The sequence below is a fragment of the Bos grunniens genome, chromosome 22, assembly GCF_055505025.1.
Source record: "Bos grunniens cultivar Pamir isolate PY7600 chromosome 22, Bosgru_T2T1.0, whole genome shotgun sequence".
In the NCBI taxonomy this organism is placed as follows: Eukaryota; Metazoa; Chordata; class Mammalia; order Artiodactyla; family Bovidae; genus Bos; species Bos grunniens.
In genome coordinates this window covers 16676291-16695261 of record NC_141186.1, presented here as the reverse complement: position 1 = coordinate 16695261, position 18971 = coordinate 16676291, and the positions used below count along the sequence as shown (strand labels likewise).

Below are 18971 nucleotides of genomic sequence, written 5' to 3'. Positions count from 1 at the left end.
AAACCAAGAATACAAGAATTAAGTTTACAAATGTACAAAAGGGTACAGAATGAATAATGATGGGTTCACTGGGAGTAAATGGGCCTGACCACTCAGAGATGGATTCTGAATTGGTATAATCAGAGATTTGAAGGGCTTGGCTGTGTAAAAAAACTTATGTGGTAAGTTGAGTGCTGGGATAGAATGTTGTCTCTTGAGTAACAAGCCATTTGTATGTTTACCAATGAAATATTGATTAGAAGTGAGAATGACAGTAGCAGAGATAATCAGCTCTGAGGTTGAGGTTAAGGATTTTTCCCGGTCAGCAAGGAAAGTGACATAGGACTGTCTTTCTATTTTGACACTCTACATCCACTAGGTTTAAAATCCAAAGGTTGAAAAAATAAACTGTTTTTTCTTGGCATCAAATTAATGGCCAGACATTATTTAGTAAGCCAATATTTTTTTTCCATAAAAACAAACTAGGTATATTATATATTATCTCCCTTAAACATTTAAAAAGCTGTTTTTAAAGTTTTTTTAGAGTACTAAATTCCAAAGTTAACCATCCACCATACTTCCTTACTATAAAAATTAAACTTTTGAGGTTCATGAAGTCCTAATATTAACTTGATGAACAAACACTACATTATGCCATTTTCCAGATTTTGACCATATCTTTTATCCAATTTTATTGACAATTAAATTATTTCATAAAGTACTGTCACATGATCCTTTTACTAAATGCTCAAAACAATTCTATGAAGTAGGGGTTATGCCAGTATTTGACTGACAGAGAAACTGAGACTTAGAGACTGACTTAATAACATCACAGAGCTCGTAAGTGAAAGAGCCAGGATCCAAACCTAGGTTTTCAGATTCCAAATCCAGTGTACTTAAATTGTCCTCAAAGAGCAGTCCTACCCACCCAACTTCATGTTTTGTATGTCTTAATCACACTGTCTGTATAGACATTCTCTAACAGTGATACTATCTTTAAGATGTACCAAATATACGTATCTTTTCAAAACATACACTTTTTAATACAAAGATATTTTTGCTATCATTTACAACATCTTCATTATATCTTATAAATCATAATTCAGTTTCTTCAGAATCTTTAAGTGCTTCAAGGTCCTTTTCTAGGTTCATAAGAAATGATTTGGAACAGAGTATCTTTTAACTAGAATTTGGCTTATGTTTTCGTAGTCTTGAAAGTCTAGATTAACTTTCTGCCTCATGCAACACACTTGTCTACAGAAGGGTCAATCATGACTTTTTTTTCCTTATAAAAACCCTATGCTGCCATTTATCCAACAGTCACTTACAGAGGCAGGGATGGTATTCCATTTTACACAATACTAGATTTTCTGAATCTTGATCTTGGACTCATTGGCATTTTGGACCCAAGAGAATTTGGACCCAAGAGAATAGGACCGAAAATCCTCCAAAGAATGGATTTTTGGTTGAAGATGAAGGTTTGAAGTCTGAGAGAATTCTTTTTCAGACTCGTCACATTCACAGTTTTTTTCATCTGTATGAATTTTCTGATGTACAGTCAGGTTTTTTCTTTGCCTAAAAACTTTACTACAGTCATTACACCCATATGGTTTCTCTCCTGTGTGGATTCTCTGGTGGCCAACTAAATTCCTCTTAGAAGTAAAAGATTTTCTACACTTTTCACATTCATATGGTTTTTCCCCAGTGTGCATTCTCTGATGTACAACAAGGTTTTTGTTCTGACTAAAGTCTTTTCCACACTCACTACATTTATAAGGTTTTTCTCCAGTATGGATTCTTTGATGTACCATAAGATTTCTACTAGAGGTAAGCACTTTTCTACATACATGACATTCATAGGTTTTTTCTCCACTGTGAATTCTTTGATGCTCGATAAGATTTCTATTGTAGGTAAAGCCCTTCCCACACTCATTACATGCATAAGGCTTCTCACCAGTGTGGATTCTCTGATGGGCTATCAGGTTTGAGCGGTAACTGAAGACTTTCCCACAGTCATTACATTTGTACGATTTTTCCCTTGTGTGAATCCTCTGATGTCCAATGAGGCTTTTCTTCAGAATGAAGCATTTGCCACACTCATTACACTCATATGGTTTCTCACCACTGTGGATTCTCTTATGTTCAATGAGGTTTCTGTTAGAACTGAAAGCTCTTCCACATTCATTGCATTCAAAAGGCTTTTCCCCGGTGTGGATTCTCCGATGTACGAGCAGGCTTGAATTGTAACTGAAAGCCTTCCCACAATCCTCACATTTGTAGGCCTTCTCTTGTGTATGGAGCTTCTGATGGACCATGAAACTTTTGCTCATAATGAAGGTTTTCCCGCACTCTCGACATTCATAGGGCTTCTCCCCATTGTGGAGTCTCTCGTGGTCAATGAGGTTTCTGTTAGAACCAAAGACTTTGCCACAGTCTTTACATTCATAGAGATTCTCTCCAGTGTGGAACCTCTGATGTAAAATGAGGCTCTTTTTCAGAATGAAAACTTTCCCACATTCATTACATTCATAGGGCTTCTCCCCATTGTGGAGTCTCTGATGGTCAAAAAGGTAAGCGCTCTGAGTGAAGGCTTTCCCACATTCAGTACATTTATAAGGCTTCTCTCTGCTATGCATCCTCTTATGGTCAATGAGACTTGACTTAGAAGTGAAAATCTTCCCACATTTTTTACAACCAAAAGTCTTCTTTTCTGTGTGAACTCTCTGGTGTAGGAGGAGGCTTTTGCTTCGAATGAAAACTTTTCCACATTCTTTACATTTATATGGGTTCTCTGTACTGTGGAGCCGCTGATGGTCAACCAGGTAAGTGGTCTGGGCAAAAGTTTTTCCACATTCATCACATTTATAGGGTTTTTCCCCAGAGTGGATTCTCTGGTGCAGAATGAGGCTCTTCTTCAGAATGAAAGCTTTCTGACACTTGTTACATTTATAAGGTTCTTCTCCTTTGTGGAGCCTCTGGTGGTCAATGAGGTAAGCATTCTGAGAAAAAACTTTGCCACACTCATTACATTTATAAGGTCTCTCCCCAGAATGGCGTCTTAGATGTATTATAAGGCCTGAGTGCCTATAGAAGCCCTTTCCACACTCCTTACATTTATAAGGTTTCTCCCCAGTGTGGATTCTCTGATGGTTTAGAAGGTAAGCACTCTGAGAGAAGGCTTTCCCACATTCATTACATTTATAAGGTTTCTCGCCAGAATGGTTTCGTAAATGCATTAGAAGGCTTGAGCGCTGAATAAAGCCTTTTCCACACTCCTTACATTTATGAGGTTTCTCCCCAGTGTGGATCCTCCGATGATTTATAAGATGGGAGATTTTATTGAAATGTTTATAACACATATCACATTTATACAGCTTCTTTCCTTCAGCACCTATTAAACTTTCAGAAAAAGCTGAATCTGAAGCCAAGCTTTCTTCAAATTCCTTCCACTTTTGGCCTCGTTTTTCTGGTGGAGTCCTTTTTTTCTTGTCTCGTTCACATAGGGAATCTTTCTTCAGTGTATCTCTTTCCCTTGCTTCATTTCTCCACTGACTTGAAAAAATTTGCCATTCATACTCTTCCTCAAAGTCAAGAAGATATGGAACACCTCCTTGAAATCTTTTTGATATTCCTCTCTGAGAATCTGCTCTTTGAGATATGTTCAACTTGGATGTCACCTCCTCGTTCTCAGTCATGGTCTCCCATTCTGGTAAAAGAAATTAAAAATGCAAATATTACCATATCCTTGTCAGCAACAAGATCTTCAAAAGACTTTAAAACAACTAGAAGGATACTTTTACATGCACACAAAAAGGAAAAGCTTTTCATTAAATGGGAGTACAAAGCAGAATGCTACACTGACAGAATGTTATAAATGGATTAACACGGAATTCATTCTGAGATACTTCTAAGCTTGTTGCCTTCAGGGAGCAGATGGAAACATAGAAAGGATGTTGAATAAACAGACGTAAGAAGAACTAGAGAAGATCTTAATACAGGTGGTTCACATATAAGCTCATGAAGCTGGATGGGGCTTATAAAGAACTATCTTTTTTTTTTCTTCTTCATGCTAAGAAGATGGAAACTCTCAAAGAAAGAAAATATACCTAAAAACTCTGAAGGCCATCTTTAACTTTTGAAGAGTCAAGTGCATCAACATTTTTCAATTACTTGAAAGTAATTAATCTACAGGAAAAAATCTATTAAAAAGCAACTTAACACCTCGAATTCTTCTTTTAAAATTGAGAAATGAAATTTTAAAATTAATTTCACAAAAAACCAGGTCTACATTAGACTCCATCATGTAGTTATATATAAAAAATACTGAATGAAAAGAAAAAATATAGAGACATTAAAAACTATGAAAACATCTATAAAATAATGAGGCTAAACTAGTTAACCTCTTTATGACGCTAATATTCTCAAATATTTTAAAATATGAAATGATGTATATTTTAAATGTTTTGGAAACTCATTTTCACCATCCAAATGTGAGAAAAATCATGAACTAGTTCCCCAAATTATCTAATAAAATAAAATTATATAAATAATAATAACATTATCTTCTATTTGAGTATAAAAACAATATTCTTCTACCTAAATAGAGAGAAAATACATAGGAAAGGAGTGTTAATGGACTGGTTTTACAATTTAAGCAGAATGCTGGTTGAAAGGAAAGTTTTCTTTCTTTAAGGAAACTTTTCTTTCTTTCTTTCTTTTCTTTCTTTATAGAAGCATTTTAAGAAATAGAAGTGTTGCAAGTGGTTAAACAGAAATGGAAAATGGTTAAGAAATGAAGGACTTATATATACACTAGCTAATTAGCTGGATAAATGAAATTTTAGTATAGAAATCAGACTATGTGTGGGCCTAATGAGCTTTAAGGGACTTGGGGAAAAAATATCAGAATGATAGAGAGAGCTGATTATTTTCTGCAATCTTTGGTTAAGCAGGCAAGAAAAAGACAGGCTTCCCTACCTCCAATCCACCCCAATCCTCTAATCCATGTCCATCCCATTGCTAATTATCTTTCCAATACGTATATTTGATCATATCACTCACCTGCTCAAAACAAACAATGCTTCATTGCCTATAGGATAATGCACAAATGACAAGAACAGCCCAAGAGACGCTATCCTCCACTATCTGTTACTTTTCTGGCTTAACTTCTTATTAGTACCCTTTATGCCTATAGACTCTCGGAGAAGGCAACGGCACCCCACTCCAGTACTCTTGCCTGGAAAATCCCATGGATGGAGGAGCCTGGTAGGCTGCAGTCCATGGGGTCGCTAAGAGTCAGATATGACTGAGCGGCTTCACTTTCACTTTTCACTCTCATGCATTGGAGAAGGAAATAGCAACCCACTCCAGTGTTCTTGCCTGGAGAATCCCAGGGATGGGGAAGCCTGGTGGGCTGCTGTCTATGGGGTCACACAGAGTTGGACACGACTGAAGTGACTTAGCAGCAGTAGCAGTATGCCTATAGACTCTAGGCATGGAAAACTATGTACAGATGCCCAAACATGTCATGTTTTTGCTTACTTCCCGATCACTGCCCATGCCCCTTTCTCTTTCTGAATTTGCTCTTCCTCTTCTCAATTTGTTACCTGCCCAAACTTACAGGCTTAAAAACTAAGTATAAAAGTTACCCCCATTGGAATTACCACTGATCTTACAGGAAAAAAAAAGTTTAAAGGAATACTATGAATGATTCTGTGCCAACTGAACAACTTAAGATGGTATGGTCAAAAAAAAAAAAAAAAAATGAAATGACCAAATTTCTAGAAAGACACAATGTACTAAAATTGACTCGGGATGACACAGAAAATCTGAATAGTTCCATAATAAGCAATGAAATACAATCAGTAGACAAAAAACTACCAACAAAGAAAAGCCCAGATCCAAACTGTTTTACTGATGAACAGTACCAAACATTAAAAGAATGAACACCAATTCTTCATACTCTTCCAATAAACAAAAAAGGTGGAAACACTTCCCAACTAATTCTATGAGGCCAGTATCACCTACATACTAAAAGCAGACAAAGATATTACAAAAACAGACAAAACTACAAAACAACCGTATCTTTATGAATAGAGACATAAGAATCCTCAACAGGGGTTTCCTGGTGGTTCAGTAGTAAAGAATCTGCCTGCCAATACAACAGATATGGGTTCAATTCCCGGTCTGGGAAGATACCACATGCCACAGAAAAACTAAGCCATAGCTACTGAACCTGTGTTCTAGAGTCCAGGAGCCACAACAGCTGAAGCCTGCATACCCTAGAGACTGTGCTTGGCAACAAGAGAAGCCACCACCATAAGCCCATGCACTGTAACTGAGAGTAGTTCCTGCTTGCCACAACTAGAAAAGAGCCCACGCAGCAATGAGGAACCAGCACAGCCAAATAAGTAAAATAAAAGCAAAACAAAACAAAACAAAATCTCACCAAATATTAGCTGACTCCAGCAACACATAAAAAGAATTTTACACCATGACCAAGTGAGATTTATCACAGGAAGGCAAATATGGGTATAACATCAGATAATCAATTAATGTAATACATCATTGTGCTTAGCACCAAAGAATTGATGCTTTTGAACTGTGGTGTTGGATAAGACTTTTGAGAGTCCCCTGGACTGCAAAGAGATCCAACCAGTCCATCCTCAAGGAGATCAGTCCTGAGTGTTCATTGGAAGGGCTGATGCTAAAGCTGAAACTCCAATACTCTGGCCACCTGATGTGAAGAACTGACTCATTTGAAAAGACCCTGATGCTGGGAAAGATTGAAGGCTAGAGGAGAAGGGGATGACAGAGGAGATGGTTGGATGGCATCACCGACTCAATGGACATGAGTCTGGGTAAACTCCGGAAGTTGGTGATGGACAGGGAGGCCTGGCATGACACATTCTATGGGGTTCCAATGAGTTGGACACGACTGAGCGACTAAACTGAACTGAACTGAAAGAAGCAACCAAAAAACTACCCTAACTAAGTAGGTTCAGCAAGGTTGTAGGATAAATATTAATATACAAAAGCAGTGTATTTCTGTACCATAGCACTGAACAATAAAAAAAAAAAAGAAAATTAAGAAATCATATAATATCATCTGGGATTTCATTGGCAGTCCAGTGTTTTTACTGCTGGGGCTCAGGTTCAACCTCTGGTTGGGGAACTAAGATCCCACAAGTGGTATAGCCCCTTCCCCACAAAAAAGTCACTTACTTCTGTAAATCTTTCTCTAAACCACCCACCTCTCCTCCTACTCTCCCAGTTTTCATCATACCAAGCTCCTATGTGCTCCCACATTCATGCATACTTTTATTATATAGCATTTGTTACATTGTATTATATTTATTTTTGTAAAAGTCTGTCAATTCAACTGGAATGTACTTTAAGGCAGGGATTAAGCTTGATGTGTGAGATACTTGATATTTCTTGAATAACTGCCTTTAAATTCTATTCCAATCTCTTAAAAGAACATTTATAATTCTTTTACATATTGAAGAAGTATGTGCAAGCTATCTGGGAGTTTGCTCTTTCTGGCTTTGCTGGGTCTTCACTGCTGCTTGGGCTTTTCTCTAGTTGTAGCAAGCAGGGGCTAATCTCTACTTGCAGTGTGTGGGCTTCTCATTGTGGTGGCTTCTCTTGTTGCAGAGCATGGGCTCTAGGGCATGTGGGCTTCAGTAGTTGTGGCTCCCAGGCTCCAGAGCACAGGCTCAATAGTGATGGCACACTACCTTAGTCGCTCTGCAGCATATGAGATCTCCCCAGACCAGGGATCAAACCCACGTCTCCTGCATTGGCAGATGGATCCTTTACCACAGAGCCAACAGGGAAGGCTTGAAGTCTGCTTTTCTACCAGCTTATCAATGCACAGAAACTGAGTACATAAAACTGTCAAATTTGATAGTGTCACAGTCTACTCCCAGGTCAGAACACCATGGGCTATGTAGTACTTTATCTGAGGAAATTTGGTTGTTCCCAAATTTTAATCATTGTCAATTTTTTGCTGGGACTGTCTTTAGACATATTACTTATTTTCCCTCTTTCTGAACCATTTCCTTAAGGTATCCTCCTCAAATCAGAACTACTAGGTCAAAGAACATAAGTACTTTGGTATCTGCTTGCCCAAATCCCAAACAACACTGCAGTTAGAGCATATCTTACTTATTAAAGTTGACTCAAACTTCTTTTTCCTCAAAGAGCTAGAATAAATAAGGAATTCTATTTTATTATTTTTTAAGTTTAACCTTTATTTAGACCCATCTGGAATTTATTTTGGCTTACAGCATAAGCTGTGGATCCCCGGTGAGTGTTTTTCATAAAATTAATTAACCCATCAAACATGTTTTAAAATTTCTAAAAAGAAAGATAGTTCTATAGTAAATCGCATTAGAACTACTGAAAATCACTTGGATTAAACAAAAAAGAGCAAACAAATTGGATTCCTAGGTCATTCTGCATAAATATAAAAATGAAACAATGAAAATGTCTGAATAAAATACATGTGATTTAAAAAATAGTATTTTATGGAGAAAGACACCATAAAGGAAAATATTGCTGTTTGAAAGATTTTCTAAGACTTAAACTCATAACAAGCACAGAAAGGCAAACAAATGGGAAAATGTACAACATGTGACAAAGGGTTACCAGTTCTAATAAAAGAAATATGTAAAAAGGATATGAATAAACATAAAATAACAATAAACATAATAATACTAGTAATCAAAGAAATGGGGAAAAAAAAAAACCCAAAGGATAGGATTGTTCATCTAGCTAGCAAAGATTTAAAAGTGACCAAATCACAAGCACATACAGGGGAAACAGGCCCTCTTGGGCTCTTTGTGTGGATGTATAAATTGGTAGGTCACTGATAGAAAGCAGTTTAGGAATATATATTCAAATATCAAATCTACAAAATATTTGACCATCACACCACAGCTGAGATACTAACAGACATTACTAAAAGACATATCCTTAGAGATACTAAAAGACATATCCTCATAAATGTAAAAATATACAGTATAAATTACTATGAATAAAAAAAATTTACTAAGGTTGCTAAGTACAAAATTAACACATAAAAATTAAATATTTTCATGTATGCAAACTAAAATATCAGAAAAGATTCCTATTCCAAAGAGTCAATGTAACCAGAATTATGTAAGATCTACCTGAAGGTACTTTTAAAACAGGCCTGAAACAGACAAAGGCAGCATGAACAAATCAATGATATATAATGTTCTTGAATAAAAATTCAGTATCATAAAGCTGCCAATGTAAAGAATGATACTCAGACAATGAAATACAAAGCTACCTCCTTCATGGCCTTTTCTAACTCCCAGAAATGGTACTGGTTGCTTTGTCTTCTCCATTTCCATCTCAAGAGACTTATGCCACTCTAATTCCAATTATTTCACTCTGCCTTGTTTATTTTTTCTGTATTCATCTCCCAAATCATGCTACTTAAGGGAAGAATCACATCATTCCCATAGTTGCCATTACAGAGCAGCATGTACATGTTTAATGTTTGTCAGAAACATAAATGACTAACAGGTTTTTAAAAAATACTCTTGTTACTAATCAAAGAAATACACTTCAGAATATATATTATAACTTAAAAAAATTATATTAACAACAATTTAAAAGAGTGGGACTACTCAGCATCAATGAAGGCAGAGCCAAAGGAATGGTTGTTGTGTACAGCTGGTAAGAGCAGAGAGGACTGACATCAATATGGAAAGCAATTTGGCAGTAGGAAGCAAGAGCCTTAAAATAATTATTTTAGGCCTAGTGATTCTACTTCTAAAAAATAATGAGAAATTAAAAATAAAAAGAAACATTAGGCATAGAGAAAAAATATTATTACAGTAATTATCTAAAATACAGAAGTGGCTAACTAAATTATGACACAAATTATCCAGCCAATACAGATAATATTTGCAAAGAATATGTGATAATACGAGTTGAGGTAAATGCAAAGAAAACAAGCTATAAAACTGTACATATTCACAGACACACACTCTCAAAACAATGTAAAAAAAAAAAAACCTCTCCAATACATAGAAAAAGCCAGAAAGGTAAAATATCAAAATTTTGAGGGTAGGTGTTCGTAAAGAGTTGGTTTAAAAAATTTTTTCCTTCAAGTATTTTTCAAAATAAGTATGCTATGCTATGTTCATAATTAGCGTAGCAAAAAGTTCCACAAAAGCTGGGACTTCCCTGGTGGTCCAGTGGTTAAGAATCTGCACTTACATTGCAGGGAGTCATAGGGGTGTAAAAAGAAAATAAACAAAAGCTGATGAAGTAAAGGTACAAATTATGGGAAGAAAGGGTCCTTACCTAAGGAAGTCACATTTCCATAATTCTCCAGCATAACATCCCAGTACAAGGCCCTCTGAACTGGGCTCAAACATGCCCATTCTTCTGAAGTGAAGCATACTGATACCTCCTCAAACATCACCAATTCCTGAAACGACAGGTATGTGTGAGATTATCCATGCCCAGGAAGCTCCTCTACTGAAGGGTTCCTTCCACTTTTGGGGACGAGACATGTTATGAGGGCATGAGGTGGGATATCAGAGAGACACAGGAGATCCCACATGAACTCTGCCCTTTAATAGCAGGGACCTTGATTCAGAGATGGGAGCCGACTGGACACCCAAGCACTAGGATGAGCGAGTGTACATTTGAGCCACAATTAGGTAGTGCAGATAGGGCCTTAGGAAGAAAAGAGGTAGCAAATCTTACCTGGGGCTGGGCTGTCAAGAGCATGAGAGCCATTAATTGGTTTCTGGGGTTCTCTTCCTGGGAAAGGGCAGAAGCTTCAGGGGCAGGAGAATCTGAAGAAGGAGGAAAAAGCTGCATATGAGGTAACTGTCATTCTTGTCCAAATCCAGTAAGTTTATCTTCTATAAAATAGGAGTTCAGAAAGACACACAACTACCAGAACTAGGCAATAATGGCTAGAAAATGACACACAAATCTTTTCTGACCCCCATGTACAGGGCTGGAAAAGTGCAAAAATTAGTAATAAGAATGGATAAAGGGTCAGAGGGACCCAAGCAATGACATGAGGGAGAAAAGAGTTTGGTATCCTAAGGGACTCATAGAACGGCAGAAGAGGAAATAGCTATCTGGGAGTAGGGAGTTGAGACCCAGCAAGAGTCCTGAGGATGTCCAAAGCCAGACCCACAGAGTAAGTTACCATGTTGAGGATCCTGGAGCAAGCCAAACACCACTGGGTCAGTAAGAGAATTTGAGCGAATTTCAGCTGATATGTGGCTGCCAGTGGGTGCATGAGGAAGTGCTATTCCTGGAGTACTCAGACCCTCCTGGAGAGTGTCCTGGTCCTGGACAAAGGCTGGAACCTGGGAACAAGCAGAACGCAATAAGCTGACTCTTCGTGTACCTCCAGCAAATGAACTCACCTAACCACCATGGACCTCTTTCTGTCCATATAGTCTAGAACTGTGAGATGAGAGTGACCCACCTCAAATATGGAGCATCAAAACAGCAGGAAAGCTTTGCCTTGAGAACAATGGAGCTGCCCTCTAGCCCCACTCATGGTACTGGTGACCTTTCCCAGAGGAGACTGAACAGAACAGTAGAAACAGAAGCCAGACCTGGGTGTGGGTTAAGGAGGGAATGGGAAGTAACAAGCAATTAAGAGCTTCAGACTTAATCTACAAGTCTTCAGCTTCAGGTTTAATCTAAAACACTGGGTTCTACTTATTCACAACTTTTCTCATCCCCTCCTGCTCCAATAGAAGGAACACTAGAAGTCTAGACATCTGGTTTTGCTGCTAACTAGATGTCTCACAAAGGCAATGCAGTGAACCTTTTATTGCCTCCATTTTTTATCCCTTGAATGAGAACAATGGCTTAGTGATTAGTAATGAAAAACACAGCTCTAAAATTCTTCATTTTCATGATTAAAACAAACAAGCCCATCCTTGATATCCCTCCCAAATTATATTTCAGACTTTTCATACAGAAATGTTTCTAGTGGGCTCCAGATCAACAGAAAGAGATCTGACACACACTAGAAACCATGTTAAGATCCCAATTTAATAGCCAAGGATATAAAATCTTATCAGAGGCAAATATCTCAACCTACTCTCTTGTCTCACACAGTCCCCAGTGGGGGAACACATGGAGTGGTCTTTCCAGATCTAGAAAGCATCATTCTTGCTCTTCACAACTTTTCATACTCCAGGTTTACAACACCAACCCAAACAGACTTTACAAACAATATACTTGCTTCTGTTTAGAGGAACTCTTAGGAACATTATGCTCTTCAGATTCTTGAATAAAATTCAGAATTAGCAAGCATCACCCAGGGAGATAAAGCAGAGTCAATGCTCTGTGTTGATTTTGAATTGGTACAAAGATCCCAACCCTAAATCCATTTCTCCAGACAGATATTCTACGATCTGAAGAGCTCATGAACCTGTTTTAATTAGCATAAGGGTTGCTGCTGTGTTACTGTTAATGAAAATCACAGAATCATTTTCTATCCCAGCCTGTCCTGGGTCTACTCCCCACTTTCCCTTTCTCACTTTTAATGTTGGTCCATCAAGGTCTTTCTGCAGCTCTTCTACCAGGGCCACGGCCTCCTCACCACTCCCGGGCCGATGGATCTGCACCCAGGTCCGTATCTCTCCAGGCAGGATGCTCAGGAATTGCTCCAGCACCAGTAGCTCCAAGATCTGGGCCTTGGTGCGTGCTTCCGGCCTCAGCCACCGGCGACAGAGCTCCCGGAGCCGGCTCAGTGCCTCCTGGGGTCCAGATGTCTCATGATAACGTAACTGTCTAAAGTGCAGGTGGGAGGTCTCCCAAACAGTGGAGCTACTCCCTTGGAAGCTGGTTCCCCACTTCCAGGTATCATCCTTCCCTTTAACAAGGCCCTCTTGTCGCAGAGCATTGTGGGCCCAATTTTCTCTTGTCATTGTTGCCATTTAAGACAGGTTCCTCTCCAGGGTCCCTCAATCCTTGCTTGACTTTTTCCTTAGAGTTTGAAGAACATCATCTGTAAGACCTAAAGAAATCACTGTTAAAGTTAACCCAGAGACACAATCAGATTTTCCGCACCCCTATTAGCCCCCCAGTAATGAAGAAACCTTGCTGAATGCAGAGTTCTAGATTCTGGCAGTTTCTCTTTTGACAGAAGCCCCAGCCCAAGGCTCTAGGGACATTAATAATCATGTTATCCAGACCACTGCTGATATAAAAAACATGAAATTTCTTTTTTTTTTTTTCTTGCCATGAGGCATGTGGGATCTGAGTTCTGCAACAAGGGACTGAACTTGCACCGCCTGAATTGGAAGCCCAGAGTCTTAACAACTGGACCACCATGGAAGTCCAATACCAAATATCCTTTAATCATTATTTTTAAGAGTGTATCAATCCATTCATACTTAAGTAATCCACTGCTGTTGGGCATTTAATTATTTATAATTTTCTCCTATTACAAATTAAGCTACAATGACCATCTTTGCTAAAGAATTTTTGGTTACATTTCTACTTATTTCTTCAGGAAAAATCTCCAGAAAAGAAACTGTTTAGCAGAAAGGTAGGAATAGTTTACACTTTTAAGGCTGTAACAGTTACATCACTATCAGTGACATATCTGAATGCCCCATTAATTTTATTTAACATGTGGATCCTTAAAGTTCATGCTTATAACAGAGCAGAGGAGAGCAAAATAAAATATAATCACAATACAAAGTACAAGTACAATTAACAGGAGGACAAACAAGCACAGTAAAAATTCATGGAGGTAATTTTGGGTTGGGCTTTAAAGAAAAAAAGATCACTGGAATATTAGGAAAGCCATTCCAGGAAGAAACTGTAACTTCTAAAGCAAGGGAGTGACAACACATATAGCTCTGTTAGAAATGTTCTGTGCAAATCAGAGAAAGGAAGAAAACGTTGAGGTAAGGCTGTAGAACTAGAGTGAAGAGGTAAGTAAACAGAAGCAAATTTTAAAGGCTACTAAGAGGTAGCCAGAGGTACCTCAAGTAGCCAGAGTAGCACTGTCATGCCCGTTCCATAGGAACTACACTCAGTATCTCAGCATCAAGCTGCCATGGACTTAACCTGTGTCTGAGAGCATCTGTGCTTTAACCAGTTTTACTTTGTACATCTGTTAGCAAGACGTGTTCTAAGGGAACTGCTCCTTTGCTTTACACCACTTAAGCTTATGAAGGTTTCATAAGAACACTATTTTCAGATATTAGGGGAAACCTGTAGTCTAAGCAAATAAAGTTCTAAAGTATTAGTAGGGATAGAACACTTGAAAAAAGAAACTGAGTAGTTCTTGGGTCACTGATCTGGTGGTGATGGAAAAGAATTTGAAAAAAACTATTTATATCCCATGCTCACAGCTAGAAAGAGTACTGTCAAAATTCCAGTTCTTCTCAACTTTATCTATAGAGTCAATGCAACTCCAATAACTCACCAAGCTATTTTGTAGATATCAACAAACTGATTCTAAAGTTCACTTGGAGAGGCTACAGACCCAGAATAACTAACACAATACAGAAGGACTTCTCCCTCAGTATTGTGAAGTTGAGGGACTGACACTACCCAATACTACCCAGAGTTGAGGGACTGACACTACCTAACATCAAGACTTTCTAAAAAGTTACAGTTATGAAGACAGTGCAGTATTGGCAAAGTGCAGACAAATCAATGAAACAGAATGAAAAGTCCAGAAATAGACCCACATGAATTGAGTCAACTGATATTTGATAGAATTAAGATAATACGATGAAACAAAGATAGCCTTTTTGGCAAATGGTGCTGGTACAACCAGATATTCACATGCAAAAAAAAAAATAAATAAATCTAGACACAAACTTTACATATTTCACAAAAATTAACCCAAAATGGATCAGAGACCTAAATATAAAATACAGAACTATAAAAATCCTGGAAGATAACCTAGGAGAAAACCTAGATGACCTTGGGCATGGTGACAGCTTTTTAGATACATTCAAAAGGCATGATCCTTGAAAGAAGTAATAGGTAGACTTCATTAAAATTCAAAAATTCTGCTCTGGAAAAAGCAATGTCAAGAATGAGAAGACAACCCGTACACTGAAAGAAAATACTTGCAAAAGACACAAATACTTGATAAAAGCCTAATATCCTTCCTTTGTATATTTCATACAAATAACTCTTAAAACTCAACAATTAAGAAAACAAACAACTCAATTAACATATGCCCATGTGGGCTTCTCTGGTGATTTAGTGGTTAAGAATCCACCTGCCAATGCAGGGGACACAGGTTCAATTCTTGGTCCAGGAAGATACCATATGCTGAGGAGCAACTAAGCCCTTGCACCACAACTACAGAGGCCACGCACATAGAGCCCCTCCTCCACAACGAGCGAAGCAACCAAAGTGAGAAGTCTGCAAACCACAACGAAGAGTAGCTCTGACTTGCCTAAACTAGAGAAAGCCTGAGCACAGCAACAAAGACCCAGCACAGTCAAAAATAAATAAACCTTTTTTTTTTTAATGACCCAAAGGGGAATTCCCTGGCAGTCCAGGGATGAGGACTTGTAGCTTCCACTAAAGACCTAAACAAACACCTCGCCAAAGAAGATATACAGATTTCAAATAACTGCATGAAAATATGCTCTGCATCATATATGTCATCAGGGAAATGCAAGTTAAAACGATGAAATATCATTACATACCTATTAGAATGGCCAAAGTCTAGAACACTGGCAACACCAAAAGCTGGTGAAGATGTGGGACAACAGAAATTGTCATTCATTGCTAGGAATGCAAAATAGTACAGCCACTATGGAAGAGTTTGGCCCTTTCTTACAAAACTAAACATACTCTTACCATAAATTCTAGTAATTGTGCTCTTCAGTATTCATTCAAACGAACTGAAGACACATGTCCACACAAAAACCTGCACGTGGATGTTTTAGCAGCTTTATTCATAACTGTCAACACCAAGAATCAACCAAGATATCCTTCAATGGGTAAACTGATAAACTGTGGTACATCCAGATAATAGACTATTATTCAGTGTTAAAAAGAAGCTATCAAGCCATGAAAAGATACAAAGGAAACATAAATGTATGTTACTCAGTGAAAGAAGCCAATCTCAAAGTCCAATATACTTTACAATTCCAACTACATGGCTTCTGGAAAAGGCAAAACTATGAGGGATTTTTTTTTAATTGACCTACAATTGGTATACATGTTAATTTCTGATGTACAGCAAAGTGATTCAATTATACATATACATTTTTTATATTCTTTTCCATTAAGGTTTATCACAGGATATTGAATACAGTTCCCTAAGTTATACAGTAGAACCATACAGTTCCCTAAGTTATACAGTAGAACCTTGTTGTTTATCCATTCTATAAATACTAGTTTGCATCTGCTAACCCCAAACTCACACTCTATCCCTCCAGTGGTGGGGGATGTTGATACTGGAGGAGGCTATGCAAATGTAGGGTCAGGGAACACATGAGAAATTTCTGTATTTTCTGCTTAATTTTCCTATGAACCTAAAACTGTTCTAAAAAAAATAGGGTTTACAAATAAAACTTGGGGGGGAAAGAGACTTCTAAATAATTTTCTACAGTAAATTATCAGAATTTTATTTACTCTTACTTTGCAGAGATACAAATAAGAAATCCTTAAGCATATATTATGCTTGTTTCTCACAAAAGATTTGTAAGCACAGGTTAAAAAGAACAAAAGAAGTCTCGGAGGAGCTAAACGATTCACTCAAGGCCACTCAACTAGTTCAGTTATGGGAGCAAATTCTGATCTCAGGGATTCTAACCCCAAAAGTACAAAATAACTGCATCTAAGAAAAGACTTCTGAAATCCAAACAACTATTCTAAAGCAATGGTTTCCAAACAACAGTTCATTAAAACAATAACGATACACAGTCACTCACAGGTTGATAATGACCTTTCTTGCAAAAGACAGCATTTACTCACGTACTTAATGTGAAAATACATTCTCTGAGGCAATGGTGATATGCGTGGCCTAAAAGTTTGCTTCTTAAATACCATTACATTACAAAATTTTAAATGGGACTTGGTGTGGGGGGGATAAATTGGAAGATTGGGAATGACATATACACACCACTATATATATAAAAAATAACTACTAAAGACATACTGTATGGCAGAGGCACCTCTAGTCAATACTCTGTAACGGCCTAAACAGGAAAAGAATCAAGAGTGCATATATGTATAACAGACTCACTTGGCTGTACACCTAAAACTAACATAAAATTGAAAACCAAGTATACGCCAATAAAATTACAAGGAAAAATGGGAATCCATCCTTCAAGGAAAAAAAAAAAAAAAGAATTCTGGGAGCCCCTGCTCCAGGGAAATCTCAAGCTGTTTCCAGCATCAGCCTCAGAGAAGACTGAGAAAAAAGCAGAAAGACTTGAGCTGAGAACCTGGCTACTGAGGTCGCTCTTCTCAAAGGGGCAGCACATTCTATTGACTCGACAGCCAATCCACAGACACAGAGACACAGAGGCGCTGTCTTCAGTATATTCCCCAAACCGCAGCCTATGCGTCTATCTAAACCAAGCGGTGGAGGGACCGCCCTGAGGGAGAGGAGCAGAGAGGGGCCGGCGAGGGCTGACCTGCCCTGGAGAGCTCAAGCCGCAACCCGGGCCGCCCTCCGCGCTTGCCAACCCGACCCGAGCCCACCCCGCTCACCGGGGTCTCCCGCGGCGGCTCCGGCCTTGGGGACCACCACCTTGGCGCCGGGACGCCAGGAGATGACACGAAAACTGGACGCACCTGAAGCCCAGAATAATGGCTGACCCGTGGGTATCGCGACATCCGGTTGCTCACACCACCTCCCAGTTTCGGCTCTCTAGGAAGCCACATCTCTATGGTTCCTAGCTTTCCCAGTGGTGGCAGGAAAGGCGGAGCTCCCGGGCTCTTAGGTTTACATTCCTCTCAGCCAAAGAACAGGTGTGGCTGTATTCCAGAACCCAAGGATGCAGAGGTGAATCACGTGGCCCAGGCCCCCAGTACTTGTGTTGCCTCCAGAAAGAATTGGACCTTTCTGTTTTAATTTGAAGTGCAGCTGAGCTTAATAGAGTAATTTCTCGAACGTCTGAATGTCTTCGTGAGTGAAATATCCAATCTATTTGTGAACCAGAGCAGTTCTCACCATAAATAACATACCTTACAAATGACTTTCTTGTGAATTGGCTTGCTGTTGTTCAGTCGCTAAGTAGCGTTCAACTCTTTGTGACAGCATGAACTTCCCTGTCCTTCACCATCTCCAAGACTTTGCTCAAATTCATGTCCATTGAGTCGGTGATGCCATCCAAGTATCTCATCCTTTGTTGTCCCCTTCTCCTCATGCCATCAATCTTTCCCAGAATTAGAGTCTTTTCCAATGAGTTTGCTCCTTCTCCTCATGCCATCAATCTTTCCCAGAATTAGAGTCTTTTCCAATGAGTTGGCTTTTCACATCCGGTGGCCAAAATATTGGAGCTCTTGCCCAAATGATGAGATAATGGAGCTCTGGTGTTAAATATAAATAAAACTGAAATGAGGATGGAGGGACACTGCCTCCCTGGAATGAGAAAGTCTTTGCAGTTGTCCACCACCCTGAGTAAAGTTAGGTCTGTGTAAAGGGTACTGGAACTCTGCTTCTCTCTTTGATACTTAAATCTTTTAAGTTTGGACTCCTGGAATTGTCCCTCTATATAAGATGACAGAAAGAGGCTCCAAAAGGGTATTGCAAAAGAGGGAAATGTCACATCCTTGGGCCCACAGGAGCCTTTAGGATGGATCACCAAGTGAGGGTCCTTACCTTTGTGCAGGAAAGAATTCAATAGCAAGTCAAAGAAAAGTGAAAGTGTTTTAGGAGAAATTCACACTCCACAAGCCCAAATATGAACTATCTCGGAAAGTGAGAGCAGCACCAGGGAATGAGGTTGTAGTTTTCATGGGCTAAGTAATTT

At 38.7% G+C, this 18971-nt stretch overlaps 1 protein-coding gene across 4 annotated transcripts; it reads right to left on the bottom strand.

Annotated features, from left to right (window-relative positions):
- Nucleotides 1-636: 636 nt before the first annotated feature.
- Nucleotides 637-17844, bottom strand: LOC147348134 (uncharacterized). 4 transcript variants are annotated; one of them, XM_086366313.1, is made up of 6 exons: nucleotides 17707-17844; nucleotides 12543-13021; nucleotides 11189-11351; nucleotides 10732-10823; nucleotides 10324-10450; nucleotides 637-3685 (listed from the first exon to the last, which is right to left on the bottom strand). In XM_086366313.1, exons 2-6 carry the CDS (start codon nucleotides 12939-12941, stop codon nucleotides 1341-1343), a joined length of 3126 nt encoding a protein of 1041 aa, XP_086222439.1. In that variant the 5' UTR covers nucleotides 12942-13021; nucleotides 17707-17844; the 3' UTR covers nucleotides 637-1340. The 4 variants fall into 4 exon arrangements, with proteins under 4 accessions (XP_086222439.1, XP_086222441.1, XP_086222440.1 ...); XM_086366315.1 differs by having other exon boundaries at nucleotides 12543-13033; nucleotides 17791-17844; XM_086366314.1 differs by having other exon boundaries at nucleotides 17791-17844.
- Nucleotides 17845-18971: the final 1127 nt, after the last annotated feature.